Genomic DNA, 23,301 nt, shown 5'->3' with positions numbered 1-23,301 from the left:
TTCCGCTTTTGGAACTGGGCGGATCACTCCCATGGTATGCAGGTCTTCTACACAGCGTAAGAACGCCTCTCTCTTTGTCTGGTTTGCAGACAATTGAGAAGTGTGAAACCTCCCCCTTGGGGGAGAGTCTTTGAAGTCCAGAAGATATCCCTGGGACACAATTTCTAAAGCCCAGGAATCGTGGGCATCTCTTGCCCAAGCCTGAGCGAAGAGAGAGAGTCTGCCCCCTACTAGATCCGGTCCCGGATCGGGGGCTACCCCTTCATGCTGTCTTAGAGGCAGCTGCAGGCTTCTTGGCCTGTTTTCCCTTGTTCCAAGCCTGGTTAGGTCTCCAGACTGACTTGGATTGGGCAAATTTCCCCTCTTGCTTTGCAGCAGGGGAAGCTGAAGCGGGACCACCCTTGAAATTCCGAAAGGAACGAAAATTATTTGTCTTATCCTGAGGGAGAGCATGGCCTTTCCCTCCAGTGATGTCTGAAATAATCTCTTTCAGTTCAGGCCCGAATAGGGTCTTTCCTTTGAAAGGGATGTTCAAAAGTTTAGATTTTGATGATACATCAGCAGACCATGATACATCAGCAGACCAGGACTTAAGCCATAACGCCTAGTGTGCTAAAATGGCAAAACCTGAATTCTTTGCCGCTAACTTAGCCAGTTGGAAAGCGGCATCTGTAATGAAAGAATTAGCCAACTTAAGAGCCTTAATTCTATCCATAATATCCTCTAATGGAGTCTCCATCTGAAGAGCCTCTTCTAGAGCCTTGATCCAGAAAGCAGCTGCAGTAGTTACAGGAACAATGCACGCAATAGGTTGGAGAAGAAAACCTTGATGAACAAAAATTTTCTTCAGGAGACCCTCTAATTTTTTATCCATAGGATCTTTGAAAGCACAACTGTCTTCGATAGGTATAGTTGTACGTTTAGATAGAGTAGAAATAGCTCCCTCCACCTTAGGAACCGTCTTCCACGAGTCCCGCATGGTGGATATGGGAAACATTTTCTTAAAAACAGGTGGGGGAGCAAATGAAATAACTGGTTTATCCCACTCCTTAGTAACAATATTCACAATCCTCTTAGGGACTGGAAAAACATCAGTGTAAACAGGAACCTCTAAGTATTTGTCCATTTTACACAATTTCTCTGGAACCACTATGGGGTCACAATCATCTAGAGTCGCTAATACCTCCCTGAGCAAAAAGCGGAGGTGTTCAAGCTTAAATTTAAAGGCCGTCATGTCAGAATCTGTCTGAGGGAGCGTCTTTCCTGAATCAGAAATTTCTCCCTCAGATAACAAATCCCTTACCCCAACTTCAGAACATTGTGAGGGTATATCAGATACGGCTACTAAAGCATCAGACTGCTCAGCTTTACTTAACCCAGAGCTGACATGCTTTCCTTGTAAACCAGGCAGTTTAGAAAAAACCTCTGTGAGGGTTTTATTCATAACTGTGGCCATGTCTTGTAAAGTAAATGAATTAAACGCATTAGAGGTACTTGGCGTCACTTGTGCGGGCGTTACTGGTTGTGACATTTGGGGAGAGCTAGATATCAAAAACTCATTTCCTTCTGTCTGAGAATCATCTATTGCTATATTTTTCATTGCTAAAATATGCTCTTTATAATTTATAGACATATCAGTGCAAGTGGGACACATTCTAAGAGGGGGTTCCACAATGGCTTCTAAACACATTAAACAAGGATTTTCCTTAGTGTCAGACATGTTAAACAGGCTAGTAATGAAACAAGCAAGCTTGGAAAACACTTTATTCAAAGTAAATAATACTTAGAAAAAAAACGGTACTGTGCCTTTAAGAGAAAAAAAGCTGCACAAACTCTGCAAAACAGTGCAAAAAAGCAGTAAACTCAACGAAATTTTTACAGTAGCATCATAAAGCCTTAGTAACTTTGCACAGCTATGCAAATAAACAATTAACCCCTTAATGTAAAAACCGGATTGACAAAACGTCAAAAAACGGTAAAAAACGTTCAGCACCTTGCCACAGCTCTGCTGTGGCGCCTACCTGCCCTTTATGAACAATTTGTGGGGGGAAAAAAACTTCTTTACAGCCCTCAAATACAGCAGGACCCTCTGGAGAAGCAGTTGGATGTCTCTGAGGAAAAGAAACTGCGCAACTGAGGCGCAAAAATAGGCCCCTCCCACCTCACTCGATGTCATGGGGCCTAAAGGAAATACAACAGAGTGTTTCCTAATCTAGCCATGTGGGTTAATAACCCTTAAACAAGCCACAAAGAACCCTTAAAGTCCCTCAAAAAAACGTTATTGCAATAATAATAAAAACGTTTTTCCTTATCAGTGTCACCAGTAACTAATGAGCCCTTTGTGCAAGCTGGGATTCTTACTAAGTCTCTGAATACAGTTTACCCTTCCCTCATGGGGATATTGTCAGCCTTTTCTAGAATTAACACAGTCTGTCTAGAAAAAATTAGACTAAACATACCTCAAAGCAGTTTAGCCTGCAAACTGTTCCCCCAACTGAGGTTTTCCTGTACTCCTCAGTTCTTGTGAGAACAGCAGTGGATTTTAGTTACAAAGTGCTAAAATCATCATCCTCCCTTGCAGAAATCTTCATCTCTTTTCTGCCAGAGAGTACATAGTACACACCGGTACCATTTAAAATAACAAACTTTTGCTTGAGAAAATAAAAACTAACATTTTTGTCACCACACTCACTTTGCCCTTCCTAGCAGTTAAGCAGGCAGAGAGAATGACTGGGGGGCAGGGCTAAGGGAGGAGCTATATAGACAGCTCTGCTGTGGGTGCTCTCTCTGCCACTTCCTGTTGGGAAGGAGAATATCCCACAAGTATGGATGAATCTGTGGACTCGATACATCTTACAAGAGAAATATATATATATTCAAAGTTCATTATATATGTAGACTTGATTATTGAGTCTGTAAATTAAAGTGATTGTAAAGTTTAAAGAATTAAAGCCCAGCATCTAAAAAAATACTCTTAAAAACAGGGGCACTTTAATTCATTACATTTTACAAACACGCTTTTTTGTAAGAAAAATACTTACCATTTCATTAGGGTAAACATACAGCCGATCCTCCGCTTGCTTCTCCAACTGTATTTTGCATATCAATGATGAATCCAGCTTCCTCCAATCGTTGCGTGCCCCACGAGCTGGACGTCAACAGGGGCATGCAATGATTGGAGGAAGCTGGATTCATCATTGATCTACAAAATACAGAATAAGAAGCGGGTGGAGTATTTAAAAAACAAACAAAAAAAAACGTGTTTGTAAAGTTTTTAATGAATTAAAGTGCTCCTGTTTGTAAGAGTGTATTTAAATACTGGGCTTTAATTCTTTAAACTTTACAATTGCTTTAATATTCAAGATTTCCTTATTCGTATAGCAGTGAGAGAAGAGTTAAAACTAAACTAAATGCTAAACAAATGTTTTGGTAGAAGATTGGAGAGATGAATTATGTGTAGTTTGTGCTGCGGCTGTTTATTAACTCTATTTATCTAATTCAGACTATCCAGAACAATTAATGTCTTATGTTGCATTAGTTTGATTAATCACCAAACTGCTAATATAATTCACTTTCCCATTACACTCTGTCTAACTGTATCGGATGCAGAGAGTCTTCATAAATATAATCTGTGTCATGTGACTTTTTTCTAGAACTTGAGATAAAAAGGTAAATTATCATGTGGTACAGAGTGATCTTCAAAAACACTATAAATAATAGCTATTGATATAAGATAATGTAGAAAAGAGAGAGTCCTGGCACTCGGGATGTCAGCTGGTTAAAAAATAAATTAACTTTATTGAAAAAGGCTTAAAAACATGTCAGTCATGCAAGACATCAATGACAGACTTCCCTGACGCATTTCGCGCTGCACTAGCGCTATATCATAGGTGACTTCTTTTATAAGCAGATATCTTACAACAATTGAAATGAGTTTCTCCATATGATACATTGTGATAATGGTATCTGCTGTGATTTATAGGAATTGTGTTTGGTCTTCCATAGTTATTTTTGGGGAATTCCTTTCCATATCCACACAGATCTTATCTTAAAGGGATATGAAACCCAACATGTTTTCTTCCATGATTCAGATAGAAAACACCATTTTATACAACGTTCCCATTTACTTAAACTTTTGATTTTGCTTAATTTCATTGGTATTTTTTCTTGAAAGAGCAGCTATGCACTACTGGGAGCTAGCTGAGCACATCCAATGAGCCTATCACCAAAGGCATATATGTGCAGCCACCAATCAGCAGCTAACTCCTGGTAGTTCATGGCTGCTCCTAAGCCTACCTATGTATGCTTTTTAACAAATGATACCAAGAAAACAAAGCTAACAACACAATAGAAGTAAATTGGATAGTTGTTTAAAATTGCTGCTCTATCGGAATCATGCAAGTTTAATTTTGACTTTAATATTCTTTTAATTGGACACTAAACACTTTGGGCCCGATGGTTTTTCTTGCCGGTGAGTGGCGAAATGTCTTCTATTGAAAGTATTGCAGCTCACTGGAAAGGGAAACTTTGCACTGTGGAGCAAAGTTAGCAGTAAGAAGGGGGCGCAGCAGCCAATATAAATCACATTACACTGCTTTCTGCGTAGCTTACAATCACCTATATTTTCTTATGCATTTGTTGTCTTTTAGGATTATAAGTATTTTGAGTATTTTAAAAAAAGCTCGTCACCTTTTAGTTGGTGAGAAAAAACTGAAATCTACAGTGTGAAAATCTTTTGACAGTTTTTCACAGCTAGACAGTGCTAGTTCACGAGAGCCATATAGTTATATTGTGCTCACTCCCATGGAGTTATTTGTAAGTCAGCACTGATTGGCTAAAATGCAAGTCTGTCAAAAGAACTGAGATAATAGGGCAGTCTGCAGAGGATTAGATGCAAGGTTTATTACTATAACAATGTTGGTTGTGCAAAACTGGGAAATGGTAATAAAGGGATTATCTATATTTTAAAACAATAAAAGTAAACTGTCCCTTTAATATAGTCAACAGTGAAGATTTTATTTGCATTTTATTTAAATGTAAAAACATAAATTATTCATTAATCTATCAAGGAGTTATCTGTTGATAGAAAATTGCGAATATAAAAATTATTTGCAAAACAATTTTATCAGTGAGAGTGTAAAATGTATAATAAATACAAGTAATAATATTTAAATGAATGTTATATGTTTGTATAATGTCTCTACAAAGTGCCGAGCTATAACAACATAATATATATTATACGTAGGCTAAAATAAAAGTAAACAGCTATATACAATGCGCAGTGTGTGATAAATACCTAATGCAGCTGGTAAAATAGTTTACTGATATATGGGGGCCTAGCTATCAAGTTCCGAAAGGAGCTTGACGGCCCGTGTTTCTGGCGAATCTTCAGACTCGCCAGAAACAGCAGTTATGAAGCAGCGGTCACAAAGATCGCTGCTCCATAACCTGTCCGCCTGCTCTGAGCAGGCGGACAGACATCGCCGGATCGGGTTGATTGACACCCCCTGCTGGCGGCCCATTGGCCGCGAGTCTGCAGGGGGTGGCGTTGCACCAGCAGCTCTTGTGTATTGCTCTCCGTATTCAGCGAGGTCTGGCGGACCTGATCCGCACTGTCGGACAGACCTTGATAAATAGAGGCCATGATGTCAGATATTTTAGTTTATTATTGTACTTGCCATATTACTACTATCTTTTTTTTCTCCAATATTTTTCCTTTTTTTTCTTTTTGTTGCTCTATTTTTTCATGTTTTGGGACTGCTTTTATTGCTTTTTGCAAAATATTTATTTTTTAATGCTCATTTGATTATTTTGTTTAGTTCCATTGTATTTTATTTATAAAGCCTTACTTTTTCTACTAAATATTAAATATTAATTTTCATTTTAACTATGGTAGTGAACAATGTTTACGAAAATGTCTCAAATTAAAAAAAAATACTATCCTTATATTTATTATGAACATGAGAAATGGCTACTGATAACATAATATCCAAAATATAAGTTGTAATGAAAAGGGAAAGGGTGAAGTAATGTCTGTTTTTACCTTTATCATGCCCCATAACATTATTGTTACCATTTTATTATTTCTATAGAATGAATGTTCATTTTTTAATATCAAATGTAACATTTGAATTTTTGAATTTAGCATTTGAAGCCTGTTACATACAACTAGGGTTGCAAACCAGTCAGTATATTAATGGTTAATCCAGAGGAGTCCACACTACTCCCAGGTGCACAAGGTATTGGTAGGACAGACTTAAAGAGACAGTTTACACCAATTTTCTTATAACTGCATGTATTATACACGACTATAAAGAAGAATATGCACAGATATTGATCTAAAATTCAGTATAAAACCTTTTTAAAACGTAATGAGAAGCTCCCAGTTTAGCACTGTTGATGAGGTTGAGCTCCCCTGCTCCCCTGCATATGAAAAGACCCATTAGACCAACAGGAGCAAGCAGGAATCTGTAGACTTCAGTCTACATCTGATACTTTGGGGCTTGGTTAGAAGTCTAAAAATAGCACAATCTCATTATAACATAAGCAAAACTATACCCTCTCAGATGGGCTATATAAATGGATAATCTACAAAACATTTCTGAAAAGAAAAATCTAGTGTACAATGTCCCTTTAAAATAAAACTCAATGTTTATTAATACAAAAACATGGCAAAGAGACAAAAGTGATCTTACACACATAGGTGTTTTATATGCAGGTTCCGCACTTCATCTCTGCTAGTATTTTAAATAGGGTGACCATATTGCTGCTTTAAAAAGGGAAACATATGAAAAATACATATGTCAGGGTTCTTATACAAACCATTTCTTTAAACAGCCCTGAAAAAAGTCCTGACATATGTATTTTTCATATGTGTCCCTTTTTAAAGCGGCAATATGGTCACCCTAATTTTAAAGGACCAGTAAATACAGCAAATTTGCATAATAAACAAATGCTTGATAAAAAGACAATGCAATAGCACTTAGGGGCTGATTTATGAATGAGCGGGCGGACATGAAACAATGTAGCGGATCATGTCTGCCCCACATCGATAAATGCTGACAGCATACACTGTCTGCATTTATCATTGAACAAACAGTTCTAGTGAAATGCTTGAGCAATGCTGCCCCCTGCACATTCGCGGCCAATCGTCCGCTAGCAGGGGTGTAAATTATCCCGATCATATCCGATTGGGATGATTGCTGTCAGCCGCCTCAGTGGTGGCGGACGAGTTAAAGAGCAGCGATCTAAAGGCCGCTGCTTCTTAACTCTTGTTTCCGGCGAGCCTAAAGGCTTGCGCGGAGATGGCAGCACACGCTGCATAGTAAATCGGCCCCATAGTCTTAACTTCAAATGAGTACCATATTTTTTTATGGCAAATTTCAGTTATGTCTATTTCTACCCCCACTGCATCATGTGACAGCCAGCAAACACCCAATCACAAATTTATATACGTTTATTCTGTGTATTTTTGCACATGCTCAGTAGGAGCTGTTGGCTCAAAAAGTGACATACAAAAACACTGTGCACATTTTGTTAATGGAAGTAAATTGTAAATTTGTTTAAAATTGCTGCTCTATCTGAATCATAAGAGTTTAATTTTGACTTGAGAGTCCCTTTAATGGTATATGGCCTGTGTTTTTAAGGTTAAGGTCAATATAAATAATGACTTGAGTGTCCCTTTAATGGTATATGGCCTGTGTTTTTAAGGTTAAGGTCAATATAAATAATGACTTGAGTGTCCCTTTAATGGTATATGGCCTGTGTTTTTAAGGTTAAGGTCAATATAAATAATAAATAAAACAACTGATATTTTAAAAAATCTGTTTGAGAATTTACTTTGAAATGCTTTACCAGTTAAAATCTTATATTGTATAATTGTTTATGCTAATTTGTGCTAATTTGTCCAACCATTTTATACAAGAAAAGTGACAACCCTACATACATACAATTAATATTCAGATGTTACATTAAATCATTAAAATGCATATAACCCCAAATCATAACCTTTTCTTTTACGCCTTAACCACCAACTAAGACAAGCCTTTCACATTTTATGATATGCAGTATCGTCTGGACTCCTATAATATCTAACGTTACCCTCGCCCCATAGACATACATAGTGCATTAGATGCCTCTCATAGCCCTCATCTTAGTTGTCGCTCTGTACATATATGGCATGTGTAGACCTAGACACAAGCCCACACTGGGGTCCTATCAAAGTGGGCTCCGCCCTCCTCACTTTCTCCTTCCCCTCCCCTCCCCCCACCACAACTCAAGTGGCTCTTGTCCACTGTAATCCCTCTTTCTTCCAGTTCTCTTTGACCTACTATGGGTCATCCTAAAAACTAACTCCCCACATCATCACAGAAATTCTTTATCTACCATAGAGACGTGGAGACTAGATCACGATTATTAAAATATAAAATGAAGTTTCATTTCAGTTTGCCCAAGCATACTTCATATTTCTAGACACCACATAAGTCAATATATATTAAACCTGGCCTTATCGTATTATTATAGCTATGCTTATCTCTATGAGCCCTGAAAATCTATGATCTATGACTTAATTTGACATATACTTCAGTTACTCCTCTTCTATCCACATAGATAAAATCGATGTTATAATATTGCATGTTGTTCTCTAATGTTTAAATTCTGAATGGGCAAAGGTTGTACTTTGTATCATTTGTACTTTTTGAAACTTCAATAAAAAATCTTTTAAAAAAAACAAAACATTAAAATGCCACATCTGACATAGAGACAGACATTACTTGAAAAAAAGTAAAGTAAATCAGTATTGTCACCGTTAGCTAACATGATTTTTGGTCTCTTTCAGGTGAAGGCACTGTAGCTAAGAAAGAGAGCAAGGAGAAACATATGTCCTATTCAGTGGAGACACCTTACGGGTTTCACTTAGACCTTGACTTCCTGAAATATGTGCACGATATAGAAAAAGGAAACACTATCAAGAGGATACATATTCATAGAAGGGCAAAGCAATCAAAATTCAGCACACTTCCTCGAAATTTTAGTGTACCGGGAAATGGGTCTCAATCATATTCTTCCTCATCTCGTAAAACTTGGGATTCTGCATGTGCCAGAGCTGATGCAAAAGATAGCAGTGTTTTTGCATCAAATGAGTCACTACGTTTACGATATGTTCATGAATTAAATTATAGGAGAAAGGATAGTGCACTTGATTTACATAGACCGACTGGAGATCTATATCCCGAAGACTTTAGTAATTGTAGAGATAGGCCTAATTTTGTACGAGCATCAAGCATGCCAGCTGCACTTCCACAAAGCACAATGTTATCAGATCTTCCACAATCAATAAATAGTTTTAGCGAAAGTAGATTAACATACTTTGAAGAACCTTTAAGATCACAAAAAAATATTTCTGAAGACCACATAACAGAATCACTCAAAAGGATAAAAGAACTTGAAGATCAACTGAGAATAATTCCAGAACTCAGAGAGACAATATCAATACTTAAAGAGGAAAATAAACAGCTGACAGTTCAGCTAAAATCTATTTCCAAACTTCTTAAAGACAAAAAGGAACAACAGAATGTAGAATTCAAAACAATAGAAAATGAAAACACCACTGACGCTGCTACATCAGAAAATGGAGAAAGAAGTCATCTAAGTGCTGGGGAATTAGATCAGTCGTTGTTTCTGGATATTAAACAGAATGTAACAGATTTGACAGCACAATTGTATGATAGCACAAATGAGCTTCACAACTTTAAAGCATTGGTGGAAACACAAACTAGTGAAATACAGGAAAAGGATATTCATATTGCTGAACTCACAAGTTTGACCAGTAGAATGGAAGAAGTCATAAGCAGAAGGCATAGAGAAAAAAGAGAATACAAAGATATAGCAGTAAACACTGACCCAATAAAGGACCTGAAGGAAACATGTGATAAGAGCACTTATACAATTACCTCTGTGGAGTTTAAATCAGTAGGATGTGGTAATGATTTAGTAGACTTGGGTGAGCACCGTCTTTTAGAATCAGGGCAAACTTCACATCTAATTGTGGCTGAGTCTACATTGGATGTGCACTCTGGACAACAGTTTTCCCCTGGTGAATTAACATGTGAAGAAGCTATAAAGATTAGTAGTAATGTTAGACATGTTGGAGATGGTTGTATGGAGACTGTTGGATCTCAAGAAATGGCCATTGAAAACAAAGCATGCATCTATGAAGAGGAGGAAGAGAAAACCAAAGATTGTTCTGATGTTCAAACTCCACCAGATGCATCTGTAGGACAGTATGTAAAGAGAATTCAAGATCTTTTACAAGAGCAGTGGACATACTTGGAAAAGGGATATCCAGACCTAGCTTGTGCCATAAAACAGCCTGCCTCTAAACTCAGTTCAATTCAGACACAGCTGGTGAACTCCCTGAATTTGCTGTCATCCGTTTACTCAACTTCAACAGGATCAGATAAAGAGAATTCCAAGACTGGGAGCCAAGAAAGGGGTAAGCTAGGGAATAACGGGAGATTTTTTTTTCTACTGCTGTAAAAATTCTTTTGAAATGTTTTGAAAAAGGTTTTAATGTATCATGAGTGAGATAACATGTTAATAGATATATATTATTTAATTTAACATCATAAACATTTTTACTATATATTTCTTAAATTTTACTTGCAGGGAAAGTACCTCCATATCATTTTATCTCCTTCATAATTTTTACCTGACAGCTTAGTAATGCTGGAAACCTGAAATGTTTATTTAACCTCTCCTTAAACAGTCATGCAGCATTTGGAATTTTGCTTCAAATTAAAAACTTCATAGATAAGCTGGCACTATGTACTTAGGTAATATAAGCATTTGTGAAAAATTTGTGTCTTTCAGTCTAAGTTCAGAAGTTCAATGACGTAAACATTTAAGTGTAATAAAGAACTGCTCGACATATACACATATTGACAAAAGCTTTTGGGCTAGATTACGAGTGAAGCGCTAAATTATTGCACACGATAATTAACCAGCTATTACAAGTGGCTGGTTATTGCTACCAAGAGCTTGCAGTAGCAATTAGCACTCAGAAAATTAACCAGAAATCCAATCTCTGGTTAATTTTCTAAAAGCGTGATTATAGGAAAAAAAGGCACTGAAAAGTGCCTTTACATTGCTGTCTTTGGGAACTGTGTGTTCCCTGTAAATATATATATGTATTATGTATACGCTCATATACATATATATATTTATGTGTTTATGTGTATACACATATTAACACATGCATATAAATGTATATAGTTATATACATATATATTTATATTTGCTGCCATCTCTGCGCTACTTAACCCTTTGCTACACAAGGTTCTGATGCCGTCTCTGACAGCAACAGAACGAGGCTCCCATTAGAGCCTATAGAAGAGCGCTCTCGTGAGCACAATGCTTCTGTGCAATGCAAATGTGAGGTCACATTCACATTGTACCTCACTTGTAATAACAGCGCACATTAGCGGGTGCTGGTATTACAAAGTGGAGTGCAAGTATCGATTCAGAGAAATTGATATATTGCGCTCCACTTATAATCTGGCCCTTTTTTGGCAGTGAACAATATTTTACACAACTTATTTAATTATTGGTTTATAATGTGAGGTAATTTATATTATAAAAGCTCATTAAAAAAACAAACATAGACATGATCCACTTCTAGAATGATAGAAAAATAATTGGGGTGGCATCAGCTGTATTAACTAATCATAACATCCTAAAACATCAGTTTACATTTGAGTTCCATTGAATAATACAAAATTCTCATTTAACGGAAATGCTGTACTGAGAGTGCAGCACACAGGCATCTTTATAAACCTTAAAATTAGTATTGAGACCAAAAGAAGGTTTTTACAATAGTATCAAATGGATCATAATTCTACCAGATTAACAAGTCAATACTAAAATTTAAGTTTACTTTTTAGTTCCATTAACCTCTTTACTACCAGGAATTAAAGAGGAAACATTTGGCCAAAGTAATGGAGAATGTTTAGTATTTTTGCTATTAATATGGTTAAACTGAAATAGAGCCTTTGTTTTTTTATTAACCTATGAACATTATATATATATTTTTTTGGCATTAAAAGAGCTTTCAGCGGATGACAGTTACTAGCTATTTACTCCGAGAATGAATTATATATATATATATATATATATATATATATATATATATATATATATATGTGTGTGTAGATTACCATGTTCCACAAAAACCTGTAGCTTTCTAACTGTAGCAAACAAATCTCAAAATGTGTTCATTGGCCGCCTCTTATTCATCTAAGACCAAACGTGTATATATATTTATTTATTTTTGTTCATGTTGAGGTATTTATCTGCAGCTATGTTTAAAATGATGCAATGGGATAACCCTCATTTGATAAAGTAGAAATGCCTAAATTCTCAAAATTAACCCCCTATTTTTATAATCATATAAAAAATTGTCTTTTTCACGAACTTCAGGTTTCTCACTGAAATTATTTACACACAACTACTGCAGTCATATGACAAATGTTTTTTTTTTAGAAATGGCAAACCTGCGTGGCTTTTTCATTGGTTCTCGGTAATTAGAAGGTCACTAATTGCAGCTGCTCTCCACACACTTCTAAAATGTCACTGTAGCGAAGGGGTTAATCAGTTAGCTGTTAAGGGTAATATTTGCTGTATGGTAGGGATTACCCTCCCACCTCCCTGATATATATATATATAAAAATATATACACGCAGTGGCGGCTGGTGAATTTTAAATATGGTGGGGTAACAAAATGCATAATAACAATATACCTATTCCCAATTTATGTCAGCGAGCATTTCCCTACTCATGGACTTCCATTAGGAAAGAAATACCATTGTAAATAAGTATAAGGGAAATTATGCCGGGCTCTAATGCAGTTTTAAGTGTTTATGTGACTTTAAATAGAAGTTTAGTTCTGGTTTCATGGACTTGTTCGTCACTGTATACCTCATAGATCATACAGACTGCTTAAATGCTTTTTTGTTGCCTATATATTTCTAACTCTGGAGATGATTAGTATGTTGGCAATTCTTCTGCACACCAAGGAATCTTGATACATTGGGGCCTATTTATCAAGCTCTGTATGAAGCTTGATGCCCCGTGTTTCTGGCGAGCCTTCAGGCTCGCCAGAAACACAAGTTATGAAGCAGCCATCGCCGGAAATCAACCCGATCCAATACGAACGGGTTGATTGACAACCCCTGCTAGCGGCCGATTGCTGAGATAAATGCTGACACGCAATATCGGATCATGTCCACTCGCACGTTCTTAAATAGGCCCCATTGTTAGCACTTAGTGCAGAGTCTGTGGCTTCCATAACAAACTGTTAATAAAACATAAAATTATCAGACTTTACAGTTCTGAGTGGGAACAACATCAACAAACTTCCCTTCCCTTTACCTCATGAGGAGAAGTTTGCCTCCTGTATTTGCCTGTATGCCAGAGCTTATTTGTTCTGCACAATCATCTCCTACACATTGCTGCAGATTTCATTCTGATCACTTGCACCAGGAAGAGAGATATGCAATGTAAAGCTAACCATGAGGGGGAAAATGCATAATAAAAGCAAAGGAAGAAGGGGCTGTGTGCGGGGCAGACCATGTGGGTTTTCACATGACATGCATGCTTTTAGCCAGTGGGAGGTTAGGAGACTTTTTTCTTAAAGGACGTTTGTTTTTGCTTAGGAGTCCTAATGGAGACTTAATGTGAGAAGTTAGAAATCTCTCACAGGCGCAGACTGAGCATGTGTAAACAGTGCTCTCAGGCAGGGCAGATTTCTAAAAACGACCTTAGATTTTAAGTTATTTCTAACACTGTTTTTTTTACTATAAGCTTTTTTATTATTATTATAAACTAATCCCCTACCCTACTTCCTCCTAAAAAAACAAACAAACAACTTAAAACTACTAGTAACCTTAGGGTCCGATCTGACATTGGCATTTTACTTAATATTTTTTTATTTGCTGCCCCTACTGCCCCTATGGAGAAGCCTCCATTGTGTTTATATATATATATATATATATATATATTTGTATTTATTTTTTTCTGTAGTGTAGGGTTCCCTCCTCATTCTCCCACCTCATTGACCCTTCCAAACAGCTCTTTGAACCCTCCCCCCTCCCACTATTGCTTATCATCTTTGTTACTTGCAGCCTGTCTGCCAGTAATACGTTTCTAAAAAAAAAGTTATTATTTATTTGTCATTATTTTTTATGTGTAATGTAGAGTAGGGATCTACTCACCCTCCCCACTACCCACCTCCAAGGGATCACTGTTTATTGTTTTCTTTTAGTTAGTGTGGGGACCCACCTCCCCCTTCTAGCTACCAGTTTTTCTGTAGTGTAGTGAACCATCCCTCACTCTCTCACTATAGGCCACCCACCAGCCTCCTTACTTCCCTCCCACACCTCCCACTGCAAAGATCATTACAGACAGTGACACAGACTGTAACAATCAGTGATCTGGCTTCATATGGTAATGGAGCATGCTCAGTGCTGCCTTACCATATGAAGGCAGTTACCTTCTACTCCCCAGTTGTGGCTCCCACTGTCAAAGCTGACAGTGGGACCACGACATGTGCCTTTGTGCTGGATGTAGGTACTATGTCAACACAGTACCATGGGCAAAGTACTTGGTGATGTAATACCTATGTTAAAAAGGCTCAAGGAGTTAAATACAAAGATTCTCACTCAATGTATATTCTGTACTGGCACACATGCATCTTTACAAACTTTAAGATCTTAATGTCACCAAAATAAGGTTTTTTTTAGAGTATGTCATCTTTGTATTAATGAGCCTAGACAACTGTGTTTTATCCCACAAAAGGGTTAATAACAAAGGTAAAATCCTGTTCAGGACACAAACAGAGCACGATTGGTCTGCCGATCAGGGGCCCAATCCGATATGCAGCGTCGCCCGCAAAAGCCGGCGACGCCGAATTTTGCGCGGGTTTGGTATCCTATATACGGCGTAACCTAGAAGTAACGCTCGTATATTTCTGCCTTCGCCCGTAGTTTTTTGCGCCATAGGCAGGTATACCAAACTTGCGCAGTTTGGTATCCAATATACAGCGTAAGGACTTACGTGGCGAAAATGGAGAAATCTTACTCCATTTTCACCTCGCCACAAAATGCAGCCGTAGTAAGCCTTATGCTGTCTATTGAAGCCCTGTAACTCCCTAAACTACCTGCTAAATAAAACCTAACACCTAACGCATGCGCAATGTCTATCTACCTGTCAACCGCGAACTGCTAAATAAAAGATAAAGATCATTACAGACAGTGACACAGACTGTAACAATCAGTGATCTGGCTTCATATGGTAATGGAGCATGCTCAGTGCTGCCTTACCATATGAAGGCAGTTACCTTCTACTCCCCAGTTGTGGCTCCCACTGTCAAAGCTGACAGTGGGACCACGACATGTGCCTTTGTGCTGGATGTAGGTACTATGTCAACACAGTACCATGGGCAAAGTACTTGGTGATGTAATACCTATGTTAAAAAGGCTCAAGGAGTTAAATACAAAGATTCTCACTCAATGTATATTCTGTACTGGCACACATGCATCTTTACAAACTTTAAGATCTTAATGTCACCAAAATAAGGTTTTTTTTAGAGTATGTCATCTTTGTATTAATGAGCCTAGACAACTGTGTTTTATCCCACAAAAGGGTTAATAACAAAGGTAAAATCCTGTTCAGGACACAAACAGAGCACGATTGGTCTGCCGATCAGGGGCCCAATCCGATATGCAGCGTCGCCCGCAAAAGCCGGCGACGCCGAATTTTGCGCGGGTTTGGTATCCTATATACGGCGTAACCTAGAAGTAACGCTCGTATATTTCTGCCTTCGCCCGTAGTTTTTTGCGCCATAGGCAGGTATACCAAACTTGCGCAGTTTGGTATCCAATATACAGCGTAAGGACTTACGTGGCGAAAATGGAGAAATCTTACTCCATTTTCACCTCGCCACAAAATGCAGCCGTAGTAAGCCTTATGCTGTCTATTGAAGCCCTGTAACTCCCTAAACTACCTGCTAAATAAAACCTAACACCTAACGCATGCGCAATGTCTATCTACCTGTCAACCGCGAACTGCTAAATAAAACCTAACACCTAACGCATGCGCAATGTCTATCTACCTGTCAACCGCGATCTGCTAAATAAAACCTAACACCTAACGCATGCGCAATGTCTATCTACCTGTCAACCGCAATCCCCCGCCGCAATCCCTAATAAAGTATTTAACCCCTAAACCGCCGCTCCCGGACCCCACCGCCACCTACATTAAAAGTATAACCCCCTAATGTGATCCCCCTACACCGTCGCCAGCTACATTACCTACCCCCTAATGTGAGCCCCTTACACCGCCGCCACCTACATTACCTACCCCCTAATGTGAGCCCCCTAAACCGCCGCCACCTACATTACCTACCCCCTAATGTGAGCTCCTACCCCGCCGCCAGCTATATTACCTACCCCCTAATGTAAGCTCCTACCCCGCCGCCAGCTATATTAAAATTAACCCCTAATTTAATCCCCCTACACCGCCGCCAGCTATATTATTTACATTAACCCCTAATTTAATCCCCCTACCCCACCGCCAGCTATATTAAATTAATTAACCCCTAATCTAATCCCCCTACACCGCCGCCAGCTATATTAACTATATTAACCCTAATTATATTAGGGTTAATATAGTTAATATAGTTATTATATTATATATATTAACTATATTAACCCTAATTATATTAGGGTTAATATAGTTAATATAGTTATTATATTATATATATTAACTATATTAAACCTAATTATCTTAGGGTTAATATAGTTAATATCGTTATTATATTATATATATATATTAAGTATAATAACAATATCTAACTCTAACATCCCTAACTAAATTCTAAATACTTACCTATAAAATAAACCCTAAGATAGCTACAATGTAATTAATAATTACATTGTAGCTATTTTAGGGTTTATATTTATTTTACAGGTAACTTGGTATTTATTTTAACTAGGTACAATAGCTATTAAATAGTTAATAACTATTTAATAGCTACCTAGTTAAAATAATTACCAATTTACCTGTAAAATAAATCCTAACCTAAGTTACAAATACACCTACACTATCAATAAATTAAATAAACTACAAATATCTAAACTAAAATACAATTAAATAAACTAAACTAAATTACAAAAACAAACAAACACTAAATTACAAAAAATAAAAAAAATTACAAGATTTTTAAGCTAATTACACCTATTCTAAGCCCCCTAATAAAATAATAAAGCCCCCCAAAATAAAAAAATGTCCCTACCCTATTCTAAAATACAAAAGTTAACAGCTCTATTACCTTACCAGCCCTTAAAAGGGCCTTTTGCGGGGCATGCCCCAAAAAACCCTGTAAAAAAACCCCATAATACCACCCCCCAACATTACAACCCACCACCCACATACCCCTACTCTAACCCAAACCCCCCTTAAATAAACCTAACACTACCCCACTGAAGATCTCCCTACCTTGTATTCACCCAGCCGGGCAGAACTCTTCATCCGATCCGGGGCGATGTCTTCAATCAAGCTGCAAAGAAGAAGTCTTCCATCCGGCAATGTCTTCAATCAAGCGGCAGAGAAGAGGTCCTCCATCGGGGCGAAGTTTTCTTCCAAGCGGCATCTTCAATCTTCTTTCTTCACTCCTCCGACGCGGAACATCCATCCGGCACGACAACTTCCCGACGAATGAGGTTCCTTTAAATGACGTCATCCAAGATGGCGTCCGTCAAATTCCGATTGGCTGATAGGATTCTATCAGCCAATCAGAATTAAGGTAGAAAAATCTGATTGGCTGATTGAATCAGCCAATCACATTCAAGTTCAATCCGATTGGCTGAACCAATCAGCCAATTGGATTGAACTTGAATCTGATTGGCTGAATCAATCAGCCAATCAGATTTTTCTACCTTAATTCCGATTGGCTGATAGAATCCTATCAGCCAATCGGAATTCAATGAACGCCATCTTGGATGACGTCATTTAAAGGAACCTCATTCGTCGGGATGTCGTTGTGCCGGATGGATGTTCCGCGTCGGAGGAGCGAAGAAAGAAGATTGAAGATGCCGCTTGGAAGAAAACTTCACCCCGATGGAGGACCTCTTCTCTGCCGCTTGATTGAAAACATCGCCGGATGGAAGACTTCTTCTTTGCCACTTAATTGAAGACATCGCCCGGATCGGATGAAGAGTTCTGCCTGGCTGGGTGAATACAAGGTAGGGAGATCTTCAGGGGGGTAGTGTTAGGTTTATTTAAGGGGGGTTTGGGTTAGAGTAGGGGTATGTGGGTGGTGGGTTGTAATGTTGGGGGGTGGTATTGTGTTTTTTTTTTACAGGCAAAAGAGCTGATTTCTTTGGGGCATGCCCCGCAAAAAGCCCTCTTAAGGGCTGGTAAGGTAATAGAGCTGTTAACTTTTGTATTTTAGAATAGGGTAGGGACATTTTTTTATTTTGGGGGGCTTTATTATTTTATTAGGGGGCTTAGAATAGGTGTAATTAGCTTAAAAATCTTGTAATCTTTTTTTAATTTTTGTAATTTAGTGTTTGTTTTTTTGTAATTTAGTTTAGTTTATTTAATTGTATTTTAGTTTAGATATTTGTAGTTTATTTAATTTATTGATAGTGTAGGTGTATTTGTAACTTAGGTTAGGATTTATTTTACAGGTAAATTGGTAATTATTTTAACTAGGTAGCTATTAAATAGTTATTAACTATTTAATAGCTATTGTACCTAGTTAAAATAAATACCAAGTTACCTGTAAAATAAATATAAACCCTAAAATAGCTACAATGTAATTATTAATTACATTGTAGCTATCTTAGGGTTTATTTTATAGGTAAGTATTTAGATTTAAATAGGAATATTTTAATTAATAATATTAATATTAATTAGATTTATTTTAATAAGAATTTAGTTAGGGATGTTAGAGTTAGATAGGGTTATTATACTTAATATATATATAATATAATAACGATATTAACTATATTAACCCTAATATAATTAGGGTTAATATAGTTAATATATATAATATAATAACTATATTAACCCTAATATAATTAGGGTTAATATAGGTAATATAGCTGGCGGCGGTATAGGGGGATTAGATTAGGGGTTAATATATTTAATATAGCCGGCGGCGGTATAGGGGGATTAAATTAGGGGTTAATAATTTTAAGATAGCTGGCAGCGGGGTAGGGGGATTAGATTAGGGGTTAATAATTTTAATATAGCTGGCGGCGGGGTAGGGGGATTAAATTAGGGGTTAATAATTTTAATATAGCTGGTGGCGGTGTAAGGGGCTCACATTAGGGGGTAGTTAATGTAGATGGCGGCGGGGTAGGAGCTCACATTAGGGGGTAGTTAATGTAGATGGCGGCGGGGTAGGAGCTCACATTAGGGGGTAATATAGATAATGTATGTGGTGGCGGGGTCCGGGAGTGGCGGTTTAGGGGTTAATAACTTTATTAGGTGGCGGCGGGGTCCGGGAGCGGTGGTTTAGGGGTTAATAACTTTATTAGGTGGCGGCGGGGTCCGGGAGCGGCGGTTTAGGGGTTAATACATTTTTTATTGTTAGGATAGTGAGGGGGGGATAGCGGATAGAAGGTTAGACGTGTTGGGCTATGTTTGGGAGGCGTGTTAGACAGTACGGGAGATTTAATAATTTAGTCAGGTTTTGTAGGCGCCGGCAGTTTCTAAAGTGCCGTAAGTCACTGGCGACTCCAGAAATTTGTACTGACGCAGATTTCTGGACATCACTGGTTTATCAGACTTACGGCACTTTAGCATCTGACGGCGTCGTATATGGGATAGCTCGAGTTGCGAGCTGAAACTACGGGCGGCAGGGGTTCCCTCGCTTGCGCCGCAAACTACGATCTTTATCGGATCGCGCCTCAGGAGAGGCAGTTATATAACCTCACCAATCACTGTCTACTGGTACTTTGCTTATGTGTTTAATCCATTTGTAGGAGTTAAACTAAAAGTTTCTTAGGGTCAGTAATGCATAAATTACGTGCTCTAAAAAATCTGATTGTATAATTATTCTGTGCTTTAGAATGTCCCTTTAAAAAGGGCATGAATGTATTACATTTTTTTTAATAAAATGACTAAATAATTGTCCAGATTTATGTCAGGATTCAATATTTATTCTAAATAATATACCTAATATATTTTAATTCCATTATTGAGCACCCTTAAAGTAACATGAAACACATTTTTTCTTTCATGATTCAGATATAGCAGCAATTTTAAACAACTTTCAAATTTACTTTTATTATGTACTTAATTCTCTTGGAATCCTTTGTTGAAGGAGCAGCAACACACTACTGGAAGATAATAGTACACATTGGGTGAGCCAATGGAAAAAAAAGGCATACATGTACGGCTACAAAATCAGCTAGCTCTTATTAGTGCATTGCTGCTCTTGAGCATATCTAGGTATGCTTTTCAATAAAGGATACCAAAAGAACAATGAAAATTAGATAATGGGTGTAAATTAGAAAGTTGTTTAAAACTGCATGGACTATCCAAATCATGGAAGTTTCATTTTGACTTTCCTGTCCCTATAGATGCTTTCCCTATACTTTCATACGAATATGTGTAAACATCACAACTATAGATATCTAATTAATTTTTCTAACTTATTTCACCAGAAGCAACCCCTAGAACCAGCCTGAAATCTATAATGAAAAAGAAAAACAGTAACTGCCGCTCGGGAGGCAATGAGGCTCGAGCTAAAAAGAATCTGCAGTTTGTTGGGGTCAATGGTGGGTAAGCATCAAAAAATTACTCTTGTCCACAATTTAACCTATAGATATTTACCTTTTTTGTGATTCCAAATTACTGCCAATACAATAACTTATAACCTAATATTAATAGCCATAGGGATGTTTATAGACCATAAAATTAGGGATGGGGGTATCAAAAGTTTAGCACAAAGTTAGATATAAACTGTGCAGGGTATGCAGATAGGGTATCTAACTTTATACTATTATAGTGCTTTTCCTGCCTTTATTTATTTTTGAAATGACATTCTAACTTGGTTGTGCGATGCTTGGAGCTCATGGGCGGGACTTTAACGCTGTTAAACCCGTTTGCAGGGAAATATTACATGCTATAATGATTTGATTTAGTATGTGCATTTACATCCCTCTCCTTCCTTGCTCTGGGCATGTAAAAAGGCACTACCTTGCCTTCAGAGTAACTGGCACCTTTAAGGTTCGGAGTGCTACAGTAATGAATGGTGCTGTATAGCTCTGCCCCCTATGGTAGACTCCGTGGATAAAAAGTAATTATCAAATATGGTCTCTAATTGTACAGATAAACTTGTAACATTTTTTTTTTAGTGACAGCCAGTAATACATCTCTCTCCGTAAAAATACTTGATTGTAGGTAGTTAACAAATGCGGAGGTTGTTTTGTCTAAACGTTTAAGGGACATTTTATTCACTAAACTACAAAAGCTCCATGCAAAAATATTTTAAAGTCATTTAAAGCTGTCGTTTTATTAGAAAAAGATGCATTGGTTTGCTGGCCCGGGACACACCACCTTGAAAAGCCAACCTTCCATTGCTCTGGCCCGTTAAAGACAGATATATAATAGATCCTGCACATTGACCAATCACAGTGCAGCATATAAGAGAGTCAGTGTTCTGAATTCCACCAACACAACCACTTCCAAAGTTAAATTACATTAAAAGCAGGCAAAAGAAATAATAAAAGTGCATTGCAAAGATTTTACATTGTGCAGAATTAAATATCTTGGGCTTAATTACAAGTGGAGCGCAATCAGTAGTGCATGGTGCATATTTTGTGTGACTTTGCTCAAAGAATAACACAAAATCTGATATCACAAGTGGTTAAATATTTTAGCCAAAGCATCAAAGTGCACCCTTTACCTTTAATAGCTATCGTACGCGATTAGCACGCTCATTGCACTCATATTACAAGTGGTAAGTTAAAGGGACATCACACTGAAAAAAAATTCTTTCATGATTTAGATAGAACATGCAGTTTTAAACAACTTTCTAATCTATTTATATTATCAATTTGTCTTCATTCTCTTGGTATCTTTTGTTTAAAGGGATGTAAATTTAGGAGTGTGCAGGTGTCTGGAGCACTATATGACAGTAGTTTTGCAAGAAAGTTATCCATTTGCAAGAGCTCTAGATGTGAGCACTATTTCTTGCCATGTAGTGCTCCAGACACCTACCTAGGTATCTCTTCAACAAAGAATAAAATGAGAATGAAGCTAATTTGATAATAGAAGTAAATTGGAACCATTTTAAGAATTGTATGCGCTGTCTGCATCACAAAAGAAAATGTTGGGGTTTCATGTCCCTTTAAGGCTTCTGCTTGAGGGCAATCCAAAATGCCTCTGCAATATTTAGTGCTTTTTGAGACCTGGGGGCCGATTTATCATGGCCCGAATGGGGCCAAAAACCCCTTCAGGCTCACCAGAAACAGGAGTCAAGAAGCAATGGTCTTAAGACCGCTTCTCCTTAAAGGGACAGTATACACTCATTTTCATATAACTGCATGTAATAGACACTACTATAAAGAATAAGATGCACAGATACTGATATAAAAATCCAGTATAAAACTGTTTAAAAACTCACTTAGAAACTCTCAGTTTAGCTCTGTTGAAAAGGTAGTTGGAAAGCCCACTGCAAGTGGCAAATAAGACCCTCCCCCCTCCCCCTTCTTTTGCATATGAAAAGACCCTTTACACAAACAGGAGCAAGCTGGAGTAGGTAGCTGAGCGTATTCACATAAAACTTTGGGGCTTGGTTAGGAGTCTGAAAATCAGAGCAATGTTATTTAAAAATAAGCAAAACTATACATTAATTAAAAAAAAAAACTTTATGGGCTTTATAAATAGATCATCTACAAAACATTTATGCAAAGAAAAAATGAGTGTATAATGTCCCTTTAACTCGTCCGCTGCTTCTGAGGGTGCAGACATCAATACGCCGATCGTGTACAATCGGGTGGTTGATTGATACCCCCCTGCTGAATCTGCAGGGGGCGGCATTGCACAAGCAGTTCAATAGAACTGCTTGTGCAATGTTAGATGCCGACAGCATATGCTGTCGACATTCAGCGATGTCTGGCGGACATAATATGTTACAGCGGATTATGTCCACCAGACATTGATAAATCGACCCCCTGAAGTAACTGATTATCGCATGCTAGTTTGCATAACAAAACCCATGAAAATGCT

The 23,301-nt window shown here is 37.6% G+C and overlaps 1 protein-coding gene across 2 annotated transcripts in view; it reads left to right on the top strand.

Annotated features, from left to right (window-relative positions):
- Nucleotides 1–23,301, top strand: part of KANK4 (KN motif and ankyrin repeat domains 4) — a 355,274-nt gene that overhangs the window by 165,631 nt on the left and 166,342 nt on the right. For both annotated transcript variants that reach the window (XM_053693649.1, XM_053693650.1), the window contains exons 3-4: nucleotides 8,840–10,495; nucleotides 20,733–20,850. In XM_053693649.1, coding sequence (XP_053549624.1) covers nucleotides 8,840–10,495; nucleotides 20,733–20,850 — 1,774 coding nt within the window. The remainder of the gene's footprint in view (nucleotides 1–8,839; nucleotides 10,496–20,732; nucleotides 20,851–23,301) is intronic.

The sequence above is a fragment of the Bombina bombina genome, chromosome 10 (assembly GCF_027579735.1).
Source record: "Bombina bombina isolate aBomBom1 chromosome 10, aBomBom1.pri, whole genome shotgun sequence".
Lineage (NCBI taxonomy): Eukaryota > Metazoa > Chordata > Amphibia > Anura > Bombinatoridae > Bombina > Bombina bombina.
Note: the sequence above shows the minus strand (reverse complement) of the source record. Positions and strands in the feature narration are given on the sequence as shown.